The sequence below is a fragment of the Microtus oregoni genome, unplaced genomic scaffold (genome assembly GCF_018167655.1).
Source record: "Microtus oregoni isolate MIOR12 unplaced genomic scaffold, Mior012 000003F_ref0000135, whole genome shotgun sequence".
Classification (NCBI taxonomy): domain Eukaryota; kingdom Metazoa; phylum Chordata; class Mammalia; order Rodentia; family Cricetidae; genus Microtus; species Microtus oregoni.
Genome location: NW_024543062.1, coordinates 25,432,115 through 25,452,210, shown reverse-complemented (window position 1 = coordinate 25,452,210; position 20,096 = coordinate 25,432,115). Strand labels below are relative to the sequence as shown.

Below are 20,096 nucleotides of genomic sequence, written 5' to 3'. Positions count from 1 at the left end.
TTGGCTCGCTGGCCGGGCAGCGAGGGTGGGACTTTTGTCTGTAGAGTTTTATATTTTCAGCTCACGTTTTATTTTGCTTATAAAGAAAGTTATTCACGCCTTAGAAACAGAGGAGACTTACAAAGTGAGTTTGTGCACATGAACCGTCCCGGCTTGCCTGGTGGACCTTACCAGACTCCCCCTGCCTGAGACACCAGATGGTCAGCTTTCTAACTAGTCCCTGGAGAGGCCTCCTTACTGTCCCCGGACTTGGACTTGAAGGGCTGGGAGACTCTTCTGGATATTTTCACACCAGTGAGTGCTGAAGTCAAAGATTCTGGAAAGGGCAATCGAACCGTTCTCGTGGAGGCACGGGTTAAGCCCGAAGTATTTTAAAGATGACCAAAGTGCCAGCCACCAAAAAGTTACAGAGTGTCCCCAACAAGAAAGCCCTTTGGCCTTCTCATGCCTCAGATCAACAACCACAGGTGAGTCTCCTCTCTGCTGAACCAGAGAAATGGATCAGGTTCGCCTGCCTGGGAGGGGGGAAGGGATGAGGGCCTAGATATAATTAAATTGTCCAGACATCCCGTCGTTCTGGACGGTTGGTTTCTCACAGAGAATGAAAACACGGATCCGAACTGTGAGCTGGGCCCATCCCATTAGCCAGTAATTCCAAAACGATGGCTAAATCGACAGGGACTGTAGAGCATCAGGGGGAAATGAAAATGAATTGTAGGCTGGGATCACAGAACTTAGCTCCAGAGATCTGCCGGGCAAGAGATAAGCCCTCCCTCTTACTTTGTGGAGAGACTGGCTGTGGGGTATCACTCTTGGGGTCGAAGGTTGGGCTGGTTGCAGCGCCTGCTGTGGTCATCAGGTGAGTTTCTCCACATCTCAGAGCCTTCCTCTCCTCCTGCCTGCTGAGGTGGGCATGTCAACTAGGCCTACATCAGGACCAAGACGGTAGCTGGTCTATCTCCATGTGTGTGTGCGGTGGGTCTGGGACAGGCTATCCTGTCTTTGGTGCAAAGGTCAGAGCTGGGTAGATGATGTTTGAAGCAGTTTAACTTTGATGTCTCAAACGTCTCACTCCGCCACGGTTAGCTAATGGAGGGCGGTAGGGAGAGTGGTTGCCAGCCCACTCTGGTCCACCCACAGGGATTCAGGAGGTCTCAGAGTCATGCCCCAGGAAGGATGACCTGTGGTAAAGGAATCTTTAAACTCTCTAGGAAAGTTCCAAGGCAGCTTCTTCTGTTTTTTCAAGATTTTATTATTTTTGTATTATGCTTATGAGTGTTTTGCTACTGTGTACCTGATACCCCAGAACTGGAGCTAAAGATGACCAAGTTGCTGTGTATGTGCAAGGACTCAAACCCTGGTCCCCTGCAAGAACAGCGAGTGCTATTACCCTCTGAGCCGTCTCTCCAGCCCCAAGGCTGCTACTTTTGAAACGGTGAAGCATCTTTACTCACCCCGCCTTGCTCTGCCCACTGGGGATGAGGCCCAGCTGTGTGTGTGTGTTTCTCCTGTCATCTCTAACGGCTTCACTGAGGACGTTTGACCCAGAGCTTCCTCCCCAGAATCAAACTTCAAGGTAGAGCAGGAAGGGAAGGAAGGGGGACTGCGTGTGAGATGCTTGTCACAGGAGCGGGTTCAAGGGACCGCCCACATGGCTGCCTGACTCCCATAAGGTGTTCTCTGACTATAGGAAGTGGGTCTCAAGAAGATGATCACATAGTCCGAAGAATTTTGGAAAGATAAACAGCCACACTTTTCCCAGAGGATGCCTAGCAAGCAAGCAGACAAACAAGCAAACATACCCAGTGGGAGTCCATTTGAGTTTTTTTCCTAATGCAGAGGGGTCCTGTGTAGTAGTAAGAGCGGCGGGGCTGTGTGCCCGGCACCCGGCCGCCCACATGGCTAGCTCTAGCTTATGCCCCGAAATAATTACACGGAAACTGTATTCTTTTAAACACCGCTTGGCCCATTATATCTAGCCTTTTCTCGGCTAACTCTCGCACCTGGACTAGCCCATTTCTAAATATCTGTGTAGCCCACTAGCTGGCTTACCAGGAATGATCTTAACCTGCGTCTGCCTGGAGTGGGAGAATCATGGCGACTCCTTGACTCAGCTTCTTTCTCCCAGCCTTCTGTTCTGTTTACTCCTCCCACCTATGTTTAAACCTATCAAGGCCAAAGCAGTTTCTTTATTGCTTAATCAATGAACTCAACAGAATGATATCTGACACTCCCACATCAGTCCTGTGTCTCACTCCTTTTATTATTATTATTATTAAATTTTATTTTATGTGCATTGGTGTGCCAGATCCCCTGGAACTGGAGTTACAGACAGTTGTGAGCTGCTATGTGGGTGTTGGGAACTGAACCTGGGTCCTCTGAAAGAACAGCAAGGGCTCTTAACTGATGAGCCATCTCTCCAGCCCTGTGTCTCACTCTTGAGTGATGTGAGCTCCGCATCAAATTCCCATGCCATTGGCTAATTCAGAGCATCCGTTTCTAGGAAGAAAGGAGAGCTGTGCACATATTTTTGATCCTAACAAGTGCTGGCCCTGGAGGAATTTGAGTTTCTATTAAGTGGATGCTTTACAGTTTTTTTTTTTGATGGAGTTTGTCTTATTTAACTTTGCTAGGAAAGACAATACATTTTGTTTGCATTTCTCATATGACCTCCTCATACACACCATGGCACACACATAAAATAAATAAATAAATTTATTGTAATTTTTAAAGACATCTCTTCACTGCTGTTCCTCTTCCTAAGACATATGATGGGCTCAGGGTATCGCTGACCATCATTCAGAAGATCATACCTTCTGAACATCAACATTTTAGAGCCACTGGAATGCACTGATTAACCCTACCTTGGCTATGACAAACTATAGGGAAATATGTGGCTCAAAGACAAATCCTGGGGCCGATAAAACTAATAATAATGTCAGTTGCCACCACCATGGTGATGCCTAGCCTGTACTGAGCATCTGCCGGATGTAACATTCAGAGCCAAAGCGTCGGCAGGTGTGAAATCCCCATAGCCTTCTACAGTCTGTCAAGACCTGTAGATGCAAGAAGTACCAAGGCTCAGAGAGGACAGGACCTAGGCAAGGGGCAGCACTGGGATTCGAACTGGAATCCCGCTCAATCCAGAGTTCAGTCCCTCTCTGTATCCCTATGCTGACTCAGAGGTTGTCCTGCTTGGTGCCCAGCATGTAAGGGGCACAAAACCAGTCAGATGGTTTTCTAGGCCTGTTTTGGAGAGGGAAGGGAAAGATGTATAAAAAGAGAATTTCAAAATGCAGTACTGGAGGAGGAGTGTAGGAGGGATAGCTCCCATGAGTGATTAGGCATCCCCAGAAGGAAGGTGGGGCCATCCTTGCCATAATTGCCAGCTGCTGGCGCAGCCACAGATGACTCCAAAGTCTCTGAGGCTTGCCATTTCTCCTTCTCACAGAGAGAAAGGCTGTGAGGTCAGAATTAGTGTTACATAGATGGCTTTCGTGTGCAGCCTCATCATGTGACTATGTTCTGCTGGGTTTTTGTGTGCGTTTTTTGTTTAGTTTTCTTTCTCCCAACAGAAGGAATATAAGCATGTAAATCCCCTGGTTGAAATCTTTTGTTGAAGCAACCTTGTAGATGGGGTTTTCTTTTCCTGCCAGATCACTCTCAAATAACCAGAGTTTTGTTAATTCTAAACATTTGGCCAATAGCTCAGGCTTATTACATTTGAAGTTAACCCATATCTCTTACCTACCCTCTGACACGTGGTGGTATTAGCATGGCATGCTCACCTCCTCTTCCTCTGGCTGATGACCCTCTCAACTCTGCCCCTTGTCTTCCCAGTGTCCTTAGTTTGGCTCTCCCGCCTAACCTTATCCTGTCCAGTTATTGACCAGCTTCTTTACTAAACCAATCAAGCAACATCTATTCACACAGTGTAAAGGAATATTCCACAAAACCTTCCTGCTCCCTAATCTGTTTAGTGGTTCTGTTTCCTTTTGTCCCCCACAAGAAGCTGGAGGGAACCTAATAGAGCAATCACAGTAGAGGAGGGTTCCTGTGGAGGATTTCAGGGAACCCACAGTTTCTGACTCAGAAAAGGCTAGGGGCCTTATCAAACAAACATCCCCTCCATATTCTAGAAAAGTGATGACGTTGGCTCTCGGTGCCTGGACTTCCTACCTTGCCATCATTAAATCCCAAGATAGAAAAGAATGGCCTTAACTTGGCCAGATCCTAAAACTTTCAGAATGACATTTTTTTTTTTTTTGACTTTTTGAGACAGGGTTTCTCCGTAGCTTTTGGTTCCTGTCCTGGAACTAGCTCTTGTAGACCAGGCTGGCCTCGAACTCCCAGAGATCCGCCTGCCTCTGCCTCCCAAGTGCTGGGATTAAAGGCGTGCGCCACCACCGCCCAGCTAGAATGACATTCTAGAAGTGTCTCTTCTAACTCAACAAGTGGCCCAAATAGTGAGCAGATTCTCCAATAGGCCAAGTAGGTTTCCACCCTGGAGGTCCGGTGACCTTAGGCAGATCACTTCCTCTCCATGCCCCGCTTTGCAATTCTGTGAAATATGCACATCACTTTTAAGTTTATATCTATTATTATTATTATTATGGGGGGGGCAAGGTCGGAGGGCACATGTCCCTCAGTACTCACAGTGAGGTCCAAGGAAATTCTCTCCTTCCATCTTTAACATGGGTTCTGGAACCAGGACTCAGATCAGCAGGTTTTTGCAGCAAGCCCCTTTACCTGCTGAGCCACCTCCGCAATCCCCATTTGTTTTGAAAACCAGGACCTCTTCTCTTTTATGGTGCAGCTTCTGTTTTATAATGGCTTTTGATTTGATTTATTTATTTATTTTGCATCACTATAACAGTAAGCTGTACAAGTTAAGGGGGTGCTGGGAAGGGGTTAAAATGTGAACCATCAGCTGCATCTTACTGCAGAGGAAGTTTGACTGAACGGCTCCACCCTGATAATACGGCTTCTAGAAACAGATGGGTGTGTGGGGGTAAAATTTAAACTGAGCTTGACATACTGTAAGCCGACTGAGCATCAGCTACCATGATGGTGGTGTTAAATCTCAGTAATGACCATAGGGTTAAGGTCTTATTGTTGGGTACATTGGGGCCCGTGGAGCCCCGAGGTCCAGTTCTCCGCTGAGAACTGGGCAGGCAGGTGATGAGGGAAGGAAAAGGGAAGCCAGGTAGGACGCCTGATACTGAACCCACCTGAGCATTCATGGCCAGGAGTCTGCAGAGCCTCGGCTCACTCTGCATTCAGGTGCCTGGAATCTAACAGGATGTCTTAGAAAGATACTCTTCTGCCAGAGGAAGCCCCCTAGCAGGATAGCCTGCTTCACTGTGACAGACAGGAGTAGGAGCTGCCGCCTGGAGAGGAAAAGGCCAGATGAGTCACTGCAGTTTGGTTGGAAGCAAACCTGGAGCCAGGCGCTCTCCAGACCGCTAATCAAGGATGCCACACCCCCTGCGCTGGATCACTGATTACACTGAAAAAGTAGTAAATTATCTAATGCCCACTTGTGATTTAATGCTGGGGGAAAATGTAGGCGGCCAGAGCCCTGTGTGCCAGGCATGATTTGGGCCAGAAAATAGCAGGAAGCCATTTCTCGCTCCAAGGGGCCCTGTGGTGACTGCACGGCACAGTTGCAATTCACGGGCTTGGTTTTGCTTTATAAATGTCCTTCCTTCCTTCCTTCCTCCCTCCCTCCCTCCCTCCCTCCCTCCCTCTCTTTCTGTCCTCATGTCCTAATGCTCTGAGCCAGTACTACTCGCCAGAGTGAACCTTCACTGAGTCTAATTGCGGACCCCGTGACAGCGACTGGGCTCCATGATCAATCAGCAGGCAGGAAAGCGCTGCTCCATTACCTCCTGGCGCAGGAAGAGTGATAGGCATGCTCTGAGCTGAACAGAACGAGGCAGTTCTTTGTCCCTCTGCAAGGAAGCAGCTGTGCGTTGTGAGGAGGGAGCAGTGGGAGGATGGGAGAGACAGAGCGGAACCTTCCTGCAATGACATAAGAAATAGAGCCCCTCCCCCCCCACGCCATGAGGAGCCCTGCCTTTGAAGCCAGACAAATCCGAGTTCAGCTTCCACCTTTGAACCTATCTAGGCGCAGATCTGTGAACGGAACTGAACGGCCCCAGGTCCATGAGGTGGATGTCTTAAGGGGTGAGATAAAGTGGTGCCTGGGAGGGGCTGAGACAGTTCCAGGTCTCACTCTCCTCTGACTGTCCATGAATGTCACCTGCAGTCTAAGGCTACACTCATCAGTGCAAAGTCTAGGAGAGCTCCCGGCGGGCTGGGGCCCCATCATGAGCAAGGCCAGATCCCAGCTCAGGGAAAGACACAGAAAGCAGGTCTGGGCCCGTTATAGATTTACAGGGAAGCGGAAATGCCTTTCAAGAGTTCACCTGGTGGCAGAAACTCCCGACCAATTGAATCCCTAAGGTTGTAGAGGCGGGAGCAGCCATGGCAGGTGACCCAGGCCTGTATTTCCAGCTTCTTGGAAGCTGTGGCTAGAAAGATCATGAATTTGAGGCCAGCCTGGGCTATATAGCCAGACTCTGTCTCAAAATAATTATTTTAATTAATTAGTTAATTTAAAAAAGAAGAGTGCCCATAGTGTAGTTCAGGTCCCTTGGAGTTAATTTTCAGTCTGGTCCCATCGCTCACACTGATCTCCCATGGAGGACCAGAAGTTGTGGAGAAAAAGAAAAAGGAAACACTGTGTATCGATCAGGACCCTTGCAGGCTGCAAACACAAAAGGAAACCAACAATCCAGTGACATAAACATGAATTTGTTTCTCTCGTGGTAAGAAGTCTGGAGTGGGCAGTTGCTGTATTGATTCGATCATTCTAGAATGCCACAGCTTCTTCTCACGGCTACAAGACGGCCACCCCAACTCCAGGTCTCCAAGATCCCTCTGTGTCCCTTGGATGAAACACGCCAAAGGACCCTCCCCTGCTTCTGTCCACCAGAGTCTCAGTTGCTGGGGAGTGTTGTTGCTGCCACTCTTTGCTAGGGTAAGAGCGACTGAGGCTTCGCTAACACTCACACAGAAAGCAGGGCAAGGGGCAGAGAGTTGTGCTGGGGATGGCGTCTGTGTTGGTGTTGGGGATGGTGATTGCGCTGGGTTGACAGCTCATAAAACTTCCAACACCAGGAGTCCCGAGGCACGCACTGACAGGTGGATCTTAAAAAGAAAGGCATTCTTGTCTTAACCCAATGGTTCTCAACTTTCTTAACGTTGTGACCCTTTAATATAATTTCTCATGTTGTGGTGACTTCCAAATATAAAATTTTTTGTTGCTATTTCATAACTGTAATTTTGCTGCTGTTATTAATTGTAATGTAAATATTTTTGGAGATAGAGGTTTGTCAAAGGGGTGGCGACTCACAGGTTGAGGCCTATCCTAGCCCTACCCAACAACTGTACTCGCTCAGATGGGTGTCTTAGGAACCCATCAGAAGGCCCCAGTGACCTTCAGTCTTTGTTGTTGACTTGCCTGGGTTTAGGATCACCACGGAGACTGAGGCACACTGCTGTGAGTGTGAACGCGTTCCCAGGGGATGAACTGAGTCGGGAAGAGCCACTCTGGGTGTGGTTTGCACCATCCCAGGGGCCAAGGGCCTAGATAGCACACACAGAGAAAAGGGAGAAAGCCACCTAAATCTGAACTTCTGCTTCCCTCGGCTTCCTGGCCACCATGATGAGATCTGAGGACATTCCCCCACCATGACAAGTCAAACCCTTGGAACCTGTGAGCCACGGTAAAGCTGTCCTTCCCAAGTCATCTCCGTCAGATACTGCAGGCACAGTGACAGAAAGGCAAAGTAATGCATAGGGGAGGAAAAGAGTCTCCCTGGTGGAGCCGGTACTGCTCAGCTAATACAGGACCCCAAGTGTGTCCCAGTGGTGGTGAATGCTGGGTGCCAATGGCGGTGTCATTCTGGGAGCTGAGGAGTGCACTCACAGCTTAAGGGGAGAGCCAGAACTGTGGGAAATTCAGGGGCTGCTTAGCTGGCCCACCACACAGCTGTAGGGCACCCTGTCTGGACCTCCTCCCTACATCTGCACATTCTCCAAACCTAGTCATTGCTGCTGAATCCGAGTGTTGCATAAATGCATATGGGCTTCAGCGGTAAGGGGCACTTACATAAAATCTAGAAGAAGCCAATTAAATGTTTCTCGGGCTGAACAAACCAACATTTTTTCCCCTCAGAGATCTTCCTGACAGCTAAATTCAAAACCATAATCGCCGATAATGGAACAGCATCTATCATGAGACGGTGGCATTTTCCCGTTCTAAATTCCTGTTTTCAAACTCCGCTGAGGATATCTTTCGGGGCTTGATTCAGATCTCAAAAGTTTCTGCCCAAACTGGAATGTATGCAGTCGGTGGCTTATGTAATAACTCACAAGGCAACTGTGCCTTGTGGCACGCACTGCCAGGCTGGAGCTGGCCTGAGCATTCTCCAAAGACTGCGGAACTGGGATGCTTCTCTGGGCAAGTGCAAGCTTAGCAAGGGTTTATGTGCAGGAAGGCCAGGCAGGCTGCCCGCACTGTTGTCTGGGGCATTGTCAGCACTACCTTTTGAGGTTACACCAGACACCTACTTACCCTGTGACAGATATTTGAAGGATACTAAAATGAGCCAAACTCAGGGTCTTCGCGGAAGGATCCCACAGTTCTGTTGGAGAGAAACACAAATGACTATTAATCAAAGGGACTAATAACAAATACCCCAAAAGGCAAAAACCAAATTTGTCCCCCAGTAACCGTGAGGGATGTTACCAGAGCTTCTTCACAACGCAAACCCGCAACTAACTACCCACATCCCTTACATAAGTGATTGGGACGGTGTCTGCACAGAACCTGGATACACCCTGCTGTGTGCTCTAATTCATCTTCACGGGACCTTTATGAACACCCAACACAATGCAAACTCTGTGGGAGTCACCGCCGTACAGTGTTGTTCAGGGGACAGTTGCATGCTCAGTAGTAGTGGAAGTGCTTGAAATGTTTCCCATACTCCCTGGTTGGTGGAATGCCCAGCAGTGGAAGCCATGGCTACTGAGGGCTGGCTAAATCGAGAAGCATGTAGTTTCTTTTCCTTTTTTTAATTTTTGAGATTATAATTTACTCAAACGTTTTTCCTTCGGTTCCCTTTTTTCCCTCTAAACCCTCCCATATAGTAGGCCCTCCATGCTCGTCTTCAAATGCATGGCCTCTGTTTTTTAAACTAATTGTTAGCTCATGCATAGATGTATATATATATCCCTAACTGTAACCTCTTCAGCTACTGTAACACTTCCTGTGTGTTTGTCTTCGGGTCTGATCATTTGAAAGTGTACTACCAGTTGGTGTGTCCTCCCCATCCCCAGCCTCCCTCAGTTGCCTGTGCTTCTCTGTTACGGTTAAGGCCTCGTGGGCTTCTCTCCATCCAGTTTGGCCTGTTCCTTGCTGTCCTCCTTGTTGTGCTCACATTTGAGCTGAACACGTTGATGGGACTTGCAGGTGTATCTTCTAATCTTACTAGGAGACTTGATCTCACAGCAAACTCCCCGATCCTCTGCCTCTCAGAATCTTCCTGCCCCTCTTCTGTAATGTTCCCCGAGCCTTCTCTGCAGGAGTGTTTTGTAGATGTCTCCACTGTGACTGGCCTCCACAATTCTGCATTTTGATTGGTTGTGGTTTCTGTAATGGTTTCCATGTTTGTTGCAGGCTGAAGGCCATACTTTTTTGTGGGTCTAAGGATAGATGTTCACAGGCTGTTGTTAGGGATTGTGCTGGTTTAGTGAATTAGTGGCTGTAGACTCACCTCTAAAAACCGTGACTTCATTAGTGCTGGACAGTGCTAGGTTTCTAGAACCAGTCACAGCCTTGCTCTTGCTGACTGGGTCTTAAGTCTAATTGTTACCACCAGGGTATGTGTGCCACCACTGTGCCCTTGCCATAACACCACGCTGGTCATTGCTGTGGCTCAGAGGCATCATCTCTGGCAGGACTATTGGTTGCCTCCCTCTTTTGGAAGCTTGCATGATGCCTTCTGGTACCGTAAGTTAGTTCTCAGAAAGGAGTCTTTCAGTGATCCGAATCGTGAATGTTGGCTAGATACAGACTTGGGTGACATGAGACACTCAGACAAAGCCAAGACTGATTTCCACATACACAGGAGTTGAGCAGGGACATCAATTACTGCTATGTTCTAAGGAACAAATTCCTTCATATCACCCTGCCTCGTGGGTCAATCCTCCCCTTCCCAAGAGTTTTCTGGTCTTCCAGAAGGATGGCCTCCTTCTTCCATAAATGTGTGTGCATATAAAAACATGTTATTATACACACATTCCAAAATCCCCCAACAACAAGTTCTGTCCCAAAGGGTTGTCGAGTTAGGTGGGGTTTTACGCCACAAATCCTCAGCAAGGCCTCCAGTGGCTACAGTGGTCTAAGGTTCCACTTCATCTGCATCTCAGCATGACCGTCTCTCAAACTTAGCACCATTGGCTCTTGGGATCAATTGGACCAACCTGTATGCTGTAGGCTGCTGAGCAGCTCCATCCCTACTCAGTAGATGCCAGTAAGAACCCTCCAGTTACAGCAACCACGAAGGTCTAAGTGCTTTCCAGTGTCATCAGGAGGCAGAGCCACTCAGAGTAAGCTATACTAGAAGAAGGCCCCCAAAGCCTTAAGAATCTTCTCCTATCTGAATGAATGACACCATTGTGTACCAACTCTCCATGTCCACCACTTTATATGCCAATCACTGGCCCAAAGGATGTGTTCTGTAGATACCACCTCCTATCTAGTCAGTGCCTCACAGACTCATCACCTGCCTGACAGAAGTCAGGCCTTTCCTTCACTCTTCACCCTCCATGCGGCCCCCTTCCAGCTTACTCATTTCCATGAATACACAATACTGTTCTTCCCCTGGTGAAAACAGTTTGAGTAGACTGCGGAGAGGACACAGTGGGTAAAGCATTTTCTGTGTAAGCATGAAGACCAGAGTTCGAATCCCAGGATGCACATGAAGCTGGGAATGTAGTAAACATCTGTACCCTGACTGCTCTGCAGCAAGATGGGAGGCAGAGGTAGGAAAGATCCCTGGAAGCTGGGATGAAAAAACAAAGAGACCCTGCACACGCAAATTTCTATTAATCTGTGTATTGCCATGAGGCTGTGGCCTACTGGTAAGGTTCCCGTGTCTTTCTCCTTTGGCAGCTACATGGCATCTCTGACTCTGCCTTCTTTTCTCCTCTGTCTCTACTTGGAATTCCTGTCTTGCTATATTCTGCCCTGCCATTGGCCAAAGCAGCTTTTTCATTAACCACGGTAATAAAACATATTCACAGCATACAGAGGGGAATCCCAGAGCAGTTGTCTTCTGACACACATACACACACACACACACACACACACACACACAGACTCACACAAATACAAATGTACGCACATACAGAGGGACACTCACCTCTCTCTCTCTCTCTCTCTCTCTCTCTCTCTCTCTCTCACACACACACACACACACACACACACACACAATCCAGGATGAGGGTTTTATCTTTAATGGGGTTTAGAAGGTACTATACAAGCCCACCAAGTTTACCTCATCTGTGGCTTTGTAATATGCTATGCCCTCCAGAATAGGTTTCAGTATTAGCTTGATGGTCACCTTTTAGACAAGCCTTCCCTAAGCATCCCTTCCCAAACCAGGTCACAGGTTCCTGTTTGGTTTCTCTGACTTAACACACTCTCCCTTGGCAAACTCACAAATTCTCAAAAGCAAAGATCAGCTTTGTCTGCCACTATAGCTCCAGCATCCAGCAGGACCTGCCGCATGCTAGACACGCAGGTAAGCTTTTGGGTGAAGCAGATCAACCTGTCCAGGACCTGCTTGGTTCACAGTCAGCCACTCATTGGCTTCAAAGGCAAATCAACTCTGCTTGAGATAGGAAGAGGAGCCAGAGTTCTAGGTGGAACACGGGAAGGGAACAGCTTTCAACACCGTCCCCAGAAACAGTCAAACCCACCATGGTTCATCCATATCCACGGATGTTCCCAGGGATCCAAATGGTGGCAGAAGAGCCACAGCCCTTTCCCCAGAGCTGGGACTCCTGGCTCCCAGTTCTCTTGCTGCCCATCAGGATGGCTCTGGGGGAACCATATGGCCCTCCAGTTCCTTCTTCTTCATTAAGCTTCTAACCTGGAATTACCTAAGAATCTAATTGGAATTTCCTGGCCTCTGTTGTTGTAACATGACCACAGAGAGAGAAACAACTCACTTCTATTTATCCATCACTCAGCAGCTGGTCTGCATGTGTGACTGACACAAACGCCTCACTCCTGTGGAGGAGATGAGGTCATAACCTGCTATTCACAGAGACAGAAGCCTGAACCTTAGAGAGTTCCTGCTCAGGTAGACCAGATGGACTAGCTACTTTTCCTGTTGCCATGATATAAATACCTAGACAAAAGCTCAAGAAAGGAAGAGTTTATCTCGACTCACAGTTACAAGGTGTGGAGAAGTTATTGGCTCACTGGATCTCCAATCAGAAAGCAGAGAGTGATACATTCTGGGGCTCACTCCACTTTTCCCTTCCTAGTCAGCCCAGGACCCCAGCCAGGGATGGTGCCACTCACATTCGTAGTGTGTCTTCCCACCTCTGTCAATCCACTCCAGAGAATCCCTCACAGATGTGCCCAGAGGTTTGCCTCCTAGGTGATCCTCCATTCTGTCACATTGACAATATTCATCACACGGATAAGCGGTTGATGAAGTTGAGGTTTTAATCCCAAAATACATAACTTCAGAGAGCCCGTGTTGCTAAGCGGAGCCTACAGGCTGTGGTAGTGCCGAGCAGGAGGCAACCACCTCTCTCAGAGAGATGTCTGTTGGAGCAAGTTTTCAAGGAGGATATTCAGAGAAAGGGAGAATGCCAATTTTAGCTTTAGGTGACACACGTGAGAATCTGACTGTGCCCGTGACCACAGGCAAGGACATTTGCATTCTCTGGAGATGTCGCTAAAATATGCTGTCAGGCTCCTGACACAGAGCAGAACTAAAGATGGGGAAGGAAGCAAGAAAAGAAGGGACAAGCATGGCTTAGCCACAGCTTCCCAAACAGAGCCCTTTCCAGGCAAGGCATAGACGCTGTTTCTAAGAAAGGCATGGTTTGATTCCTGGTCAATGCACGGCCAAGGCCTGCTAGCTAAGGGGTGGGGGCAATAGCTCCAGTTAATGAAGACCAGGGTTGGGAGGGAGAGCAGAAATGTTGATCATTCAAACTGCTTAATTGGGTTGAATAATTTAGGTATATCCCGTTAAATGGATTCCCTCTGAATCTAAGCTCTGACCTGTAGGATTTCTGTTTGTTTTCTTTAAAAAAAAAAAATACACCATGCATTGTAAATTTTCTTGTTTTCCTGATATCTGAGCACTTATCAGAATGTTCCGAAAGTGTCTGTGCACAGGGGCAGAACCCCGAGAGCTTGTTTGGGGGAACCAGGGAGAGCTCCGCATCTGCACACTCTTCCTCAGGCAGTTGTCTTTCTCACAGTGCCCCGTCCATCTGTACCCCAACCTACCTGAGTCTTCCATAGAGGTGGATACCCAGTGTACTGGCAGGATTCTCTAGAGAAACAGAACCAATAGGAGGGGCGTAGAGTCTAAGACTAGCTGTTGTATTTGTGTGTTTCTGTGCCTGTGTATTTATGTGTACCACATATATGCAGGAGCCCTTCGAGAGCAGAAGAGGGCATCGAGTCCCCTGGAAGCAGCTGTGGGTACCAGGAACTGAGCGCAGGTTCTCTACAAGAGCAGTAAGTGCTCTTAACAGCTGAACCATCTCTCAGGGCCCAGGATAACGACTATAAAAAGGGATTTATTCAAGTAGCTTTCACCAAACAGGGTCTGGCAAACCCAGGATGACTGTCTGCATGCTGGAGAAGCAAGCACCCAGTTCCGCTCTGACCACACAGCTGGGTGCTTCAACAGCCCCAATCTGTCTGTGAAGGTCCAGAAACTCCCTGGGGGTTGGGGTGGTGCTGGTATTCCTCCCATGTTAAAAGGTAGAAGAAACAAGTGTGATAGTAGCCAAGTGTGATGGAGGCCCTCACTCAGGAGGAAGCAAAGGCAGGCAAGGGACACTGCTTATCCTTGGCCCTCTTTTTTGGGGGGAGAGGTGCTGGAGATGAAACCCAGGGCCTTATTGATGTGAGGCAAACACTACCCTCTCTGTAACCCTGACCAGGCCTTTAATGTAGCTCAGACCACTAAAAGTTACCACTCACAGTGAAGAGAGGCCTTCCTTCCTCTGTTGCTCCTCTCCGGAGACACTCTCATAGAACACCCGGAAGTGTGTCTCCCAGGTGATTCCAGTCAAGGTGAACCATCACCACCCTATGCTTACCAGACCAGTAACCATGGACGAGCTACTCTCTGTGCCTCAGTTACCTTCTCTCTCCTGTGTAAACAATAGCAGTTCCTGCTTGATCAGGTTGTTGGAAGGATTGGTGGCACAATGTCCGGAAGTGTCCCTGATACATAGGAGGTACTCACTGAGGATAATCATCTTTCTATTGCCGTGTAGGGATCAAAGCCAGTGGCCCCAGATCTCAAGAATTAAAACATTTAAATGCTGACATTTCCATAAATGATGGCTCTCCAGCTGATTATTTTATATGTATTCAGGGGAAGGCGCCAAAAGGGTAATGCAGTCGCAATGTTTCCTTCCCAAGAGCCCTTGAAGCAAATGCCCAAAAGGCAATTAGCACACGATTGTCCCCTATGTTCCCTTGCTTATTAGCAGATCTTGTTGCCTGCTAATCAAGCCGCTCTCCACTATTTTTAGACCTTATCAAGGAGACGTGTCGAGGCTCAGGAAAGGCGCCATGAAATTTGAGGGGATACCTGGCTTCCTCATGGTGAGGTGGAAGGACGGTGGGAGTTGGGGAGCAGCCTGAAGGACTTGTGGGAACTGAAACATGAAGTCCTGATTCCTCCCTATTTCTAATGTTTTGTTAACATACATTAAGTATATATAATAATGGGCTTCATTATGGCATATTCATACATATACGTAATGTATTTCATCCATGTTCACCCATATTACTCTCTCTTGTTGAGTCCCCTTCCTCTCACTAAAGAGTTCCCTCCACCACTTCTACTTTCATGTAGTAGTGTGTGTGTGTGTGTGTGTGTGTGTGTGTGTGTGTGTCCCAGGGAACTGTACATGATTACCATAAGACTGAGCCCATCAACACCCTAGTAAGGGAAACCGGTGATGAAGTACCGCCTCACCTGGGGGATTTATAGAGTTAATCATTAAAGTGGGTGGTAGAGACATTTTCCTCAGTATTGTGCCTTTGGTAAGGTGCACATCCCTATAGAGAAGCCCTTGGCCGTAAGGAAACATTGATACACACTCACTGACATATACCACTGAAGACAAGTGCCACTCCATGGCCCAACAGCGTCCACTCTTCATTCCCTACCTTGCCCCAGAAGACTCTCGAGCCTCTCTGTCCCCTAGACTTTCCAGAGAGGTGTTGGGAGACCCCACTGGTCCCCAGTTATGATGCTCCTCCTGTGCAGTCCCTACCTCCTTCCCTTTGTGGTCTCAGCCCCACATCACGGAAGCTGGTGTGGAGGCAATCAATTCACAAATCCCTCCCTCCCTCTCGGCTTTAGTCCTTGGGCCTGTTCTTCTGCAGCAACGCTGGAGACTGCTGTGAAGCGAGTCTGTCTCATCTTGTCTGTGGCACCTGACACTGTAGTCTGTACCGGAGCCTGTCCTTAATCTTCCTGTGCATAAGGTATTGCAGCAGACCACGAGATTAACAGACATTGCCTCCAGGCTGCAGGATAATGCTAGGTGGGAGATAGTGTCACTTCTATTTTGTAGATAGAATAAAAGGGAGCCTGAATGGAAGCAGTGGTGGTTTGAATAAGAAAGACCCCCTAGGCTCCTATGTTAGAAGACTTAGTCACCAGGGAGTGGCACTGTTTGAGAAGGATCAGGAGGTGTGGCCTTGGTGGAGGAAGTGTGTCACTGGGAGTGGGCTTTGAGGTTTCAAAAGCCCAAGTCAAGCCCAGTGCCTCTCTCTCCCTGCTGCCTGTGGGTCCAGATGAACTCACAGTTGCTTCTCCAGCACCATGTCTGCCTGTGTGCCACCATGCTGCCCACCATGATGACAATGGACTCAGTCTCTGAAACTGTAAGCCAACCCCAGTTAAATGCTTTTAGATATAAGGATTGCTGTGGCCATGGAGTCTCTTCACAGCAATAGAACACCGACTAAGACTTACCTCTCATGGAGAAATGACCCTGAAAACCAGGCCTATCTGCCCCCAAAGGTCCACATGACCATGCCCATGCCCAGTGATGTTCATGGTCACTGGTCCTTTTTGGGGTGGAGGCTTGGCTTCATTTTGTCGAGTTTCTCCAAATTCAGTTTCCCACTTTGCTTACACGGCCTGGGTCGTCCTCCTGACGAGTGGCAGGATGTGTAGAAAGAAACCACCCTGTCCACAGAACTCACTCTATAGGTGGCCAGGTTGTGACTGTTCATGCATTGACCCCTTCCCTCCCCCCTGGATCTTCGTCCAGCCTTTGTCTGCTGGTGAAGGATAATAGCCTCTTCTGGGGCTTAAAGGGCCTGAGTTTAATCCACAGTAGGGGTCTGGAGGGGAGAGTGAGGATGCTGGGCCAAGGTCAAGTGCCAGCTAAGCAGGCAGCCTCGAGCCAAAGGAAAAGGAAAAAGCTGCTTCTCGGAAGGCAAAAAGCAGTGTTTATTTCCCTAGACTGTGAGAACTGTGCCTTCAATCAATCTTAAATCAATCTCTCTCTCTCTCTCTCTCTCTCTCTCTCTCTCTCTCCTTCCCTCCCTTTCTCTCTCTCCCTCCCTCCCTGCTTCTCTCCCTCTCTCCTTCCCTCCCTCCCTACTCCTCCTTTGTCGTTGTAACAGTGAAGAACAATACATTAATTATTCCTTTCCTTCTTTTCACTTAATTAGCTTAATTAATGATTCCACCAATTTCATATGCTTAAAAAGAGGGAAGACAAAAGCCATGCTCACTGCTTGGACAAAGGAAATGGCTTTCAGACCAACTGCTAAGCAATCCTGCCCCATCTCTCAGATACGTGAATGTCTGCCCAGGGCTGTGGTGGGCTGTGGTGGGCATCTGTCTGTAACTATGTACGTCAGGTAAATAGATCATTAGGTAAGATTGATAACAGTGGCCCGGATGATGTTTTAAACCAAATGCAGCAGACCATGAGGGTTGCCTCAGTGGCTAATGGCAGGACCACAAGTCCTGTGATCTCAGGGAGAGCCTGGCCTGTTTCTCGGCATCAGTGACCCTTTGCTGAAGATTTGCCCTTTCTGAGCCCACAGGGAGCACAGGACTCCCCACCATACTACCTGCCTGGGATGGGCTGGGGTTACAAGGCATTAGAGGAGCGCAGGCAATGTTACTGCACATAATTTCTTCATTTTCTACAGCCTGGTTCCCAGCAAAGCAGATTACTGACTTTAGGGGTGGGAGCGTATGCACCACAGCCCCAGTGGGTTCAAAGCAAAACTTAAACTCTGGGGCTGGGTAGGAGCTCACCCAGGGGCCTCTGTGCTTCTCCTCTGGGTCAGGATGTTTGCAGACTATGGCTCTGGGCTCAGATAGAATAGAAGCCAACAGAGACCAAGGTAAAGAATCTTTTTCATGGGTTAATGAGTTATGAAAGCAATCTAAACTGGTCAGTTGCCCCGGTTCTGCCGAGTCTCACTTCAATGGGGATTGAGTTACTTCAGCATTTTGTTTTGGCCTAATCCCTGCCAGAATCAATGTAAGGGGATGGAAAGATTTTGGCTCACAGTTTCAGAGAGATTTTGCCCACCACAGCGGGGAAGGCATGGTGGAAAGACAACAGAGGGGTGCCCTCAGAACTGCATCTGCATAGCCACCTGTGCCCACCCCCAGTGAAATGCTCCCACCAGCCAGGCCCTACTTCCTAAAGGTTCTACAGTCCCTAAAGCAGATTTACCAGCTTTTTTGGGGGCGGTTGGTGTCCAGCATTCAAAACAGGAGCTGAGATGGTATGGGGGCAGTTTGATTTTAACCCATAGAACATCCTTAAAACCATAAAATAACCTTAAAGGGCACTTGGCCCGCTTTCTACCTAACACAGAAGGAATTAAGGGCATGAGCTTGGCACACCAGGAGTTCTGCCTGTGCCATCTCTCCAATGAATAAATCACCTCTCAGAATCTCAGTCTCCTTACCTGCAAAATGGAGCTAAAGTTAGTCCCAACCTGAGGTAGCCTTGCTACTAGGGTAGCCAGGACACCCTGGTCCTTCTGAGGATTCAGGGTGGGTGTCCAGGCTAAGGATTGGTACTTTTATGTGCTCTGAGTTCTGGGTTATTTTGTTGTGTCCAGAAACAAGATAGATCAGCAAGTTCTTTTCTTTCATTTTCTCTTTCAAGACAGGATGTCACTATGTAGCCCTGACTGTCCTGGAGCTCACTGTGTAGACCAGGCTGGCCTTGAAGTCACATAAATCCACCTGCCTCTGGCTCCTGAGACCTGGGATTAAAGGAGTGCGCCACCACACCCAATGCAAATTATCTCAAAGAGGCTATCACTGTCTTCTCTCTCTCCAGCTCTTTGGGATTCTCTAGTCAAGGACCTCACCACACAGTGCCTTCCTGTCTGCTGTAGCCACCAGCCGATCTTTTGGAATAGACTCTGCCGCTGATGACCATCTTTCCACAGCCATCTCTTGGCTACTCACCATGTTAGTTAGTTACCTTTCTGTTGCTGTAGTTGAACACTGACAGACATGGCTTCTGAGAGGAGGGGTTCGCTTGGACTAGAGGCTTTGGGGGGCGTGGATTCTAATCAAGGCAGAGGGCAGAATGGAGAAACCCCACCTGTGACAGTGGGAGCATGAGGAGGAGAAACTTCGCATCATGGTGGACCAACACTGGCTTAGGGTGCTTGCCAAAGCCTCCCCAGACAGGAGCAACAGTCAGGAAACAAGCGTTCAAAGCCTGACCCTGTAGAGAACACTGGAAATTCAGACCATAACCTGGACGCCCATCACTGTGTTGGAAAAGCTTCATGAAAGAGACACAGTGAATGCTGAATCAGTAATTCCTTCATCTTCCCCAACTAGTGGGCCTGTGACCTCCCTGTCTCTAAAGTTGTACAATTCCTTTTGGGGGATGAATTTTTTTTAATGTTTCCATTTATTCTTACCTTCTAGGCAACATGGATTGTTCTAGAATATTCTAGAGATCCATTCACTTTGGCCATGCCCTCCCAGACATAGACAGTGAACACAATGGACTTCTGAAGGAGCCAAAGTTTCCTTAGACATGTCTCTTTTGCTTTGTTGTTCAAACGCTGCATAGACATTTGTTTCTTTTGTTCTGTTTTCTTTCAGATTCACGTCTGTACACAGATTTATTCCATTCAGAATTTCATGTCTAGAGTCTTTCTAAAGCTAGATTTCCTTTTTGAGACCCTGGCTATGAACTCCTGTTACAGTCTCACTGATTTTTAGACTGTTTTCCTCACAGGTCTAGGACAGGATGGCCCCTGAACGCCAGGTGCGGTTTCCAGCATGGGCGCTGTGCCGTCTTTGCAGCAAGCTGGGGGGTCCTCTGGACTCAGCTCTGCTCTGTCTATTACCTGTCTTGCTTTATTCCGGTATCTATCCAGAGACCAACATTTCTCCAGAAATGTAAACAAAAGAGATCCTCATCAGATTCACAGCCACGGCCAGAGAGCCAGCCTTTCTTCATGGCCGTCTCTCACATCAGGAACAATTCCGCAATTTCTTGCACTTGCCTGTGCTCTGAAGCCTTCCTCCTTGAAAGTTTTCCCCAAATCACCTTATTTTCCTCCAAATGCTCTCTGAAATTACATCAATTTTATTGAAGTAAATATCATGTAGGTAGAAAAATAGACACCGAGCAATGTATACTCATAGGGATTTTTTTTTTTTTTTTTTTACAGCAAGCATACAAAACCAAGATACAGAGAATCGCCTAAGCCCCCAGAACTCTCAGAC

General features: G+C 48.1%; 1 protein-coding gene across 1 annotated transcript in view; it reads left to right on the top strand.

The window, feature by feature from the left end:
• Positions 1 to 377: 377 nt before the first annotated feature.
• Ccdc60 (coiled-coil domain containing 60) overlaps positions 378 to 20,096 on the top strand; it is a 160,540-nt gene continuing 140,821 nt past the window's right edge. Inside the window, exon 1 of the mRNA XM_041649201.1 lies at positions 378 to 467. Coding sequence (XP_041505135.1) covers positions 378 to 467 — 90 coding nt within the window. The remainder of the gene's footprint in view (positions 468 to 20,096) is intronic.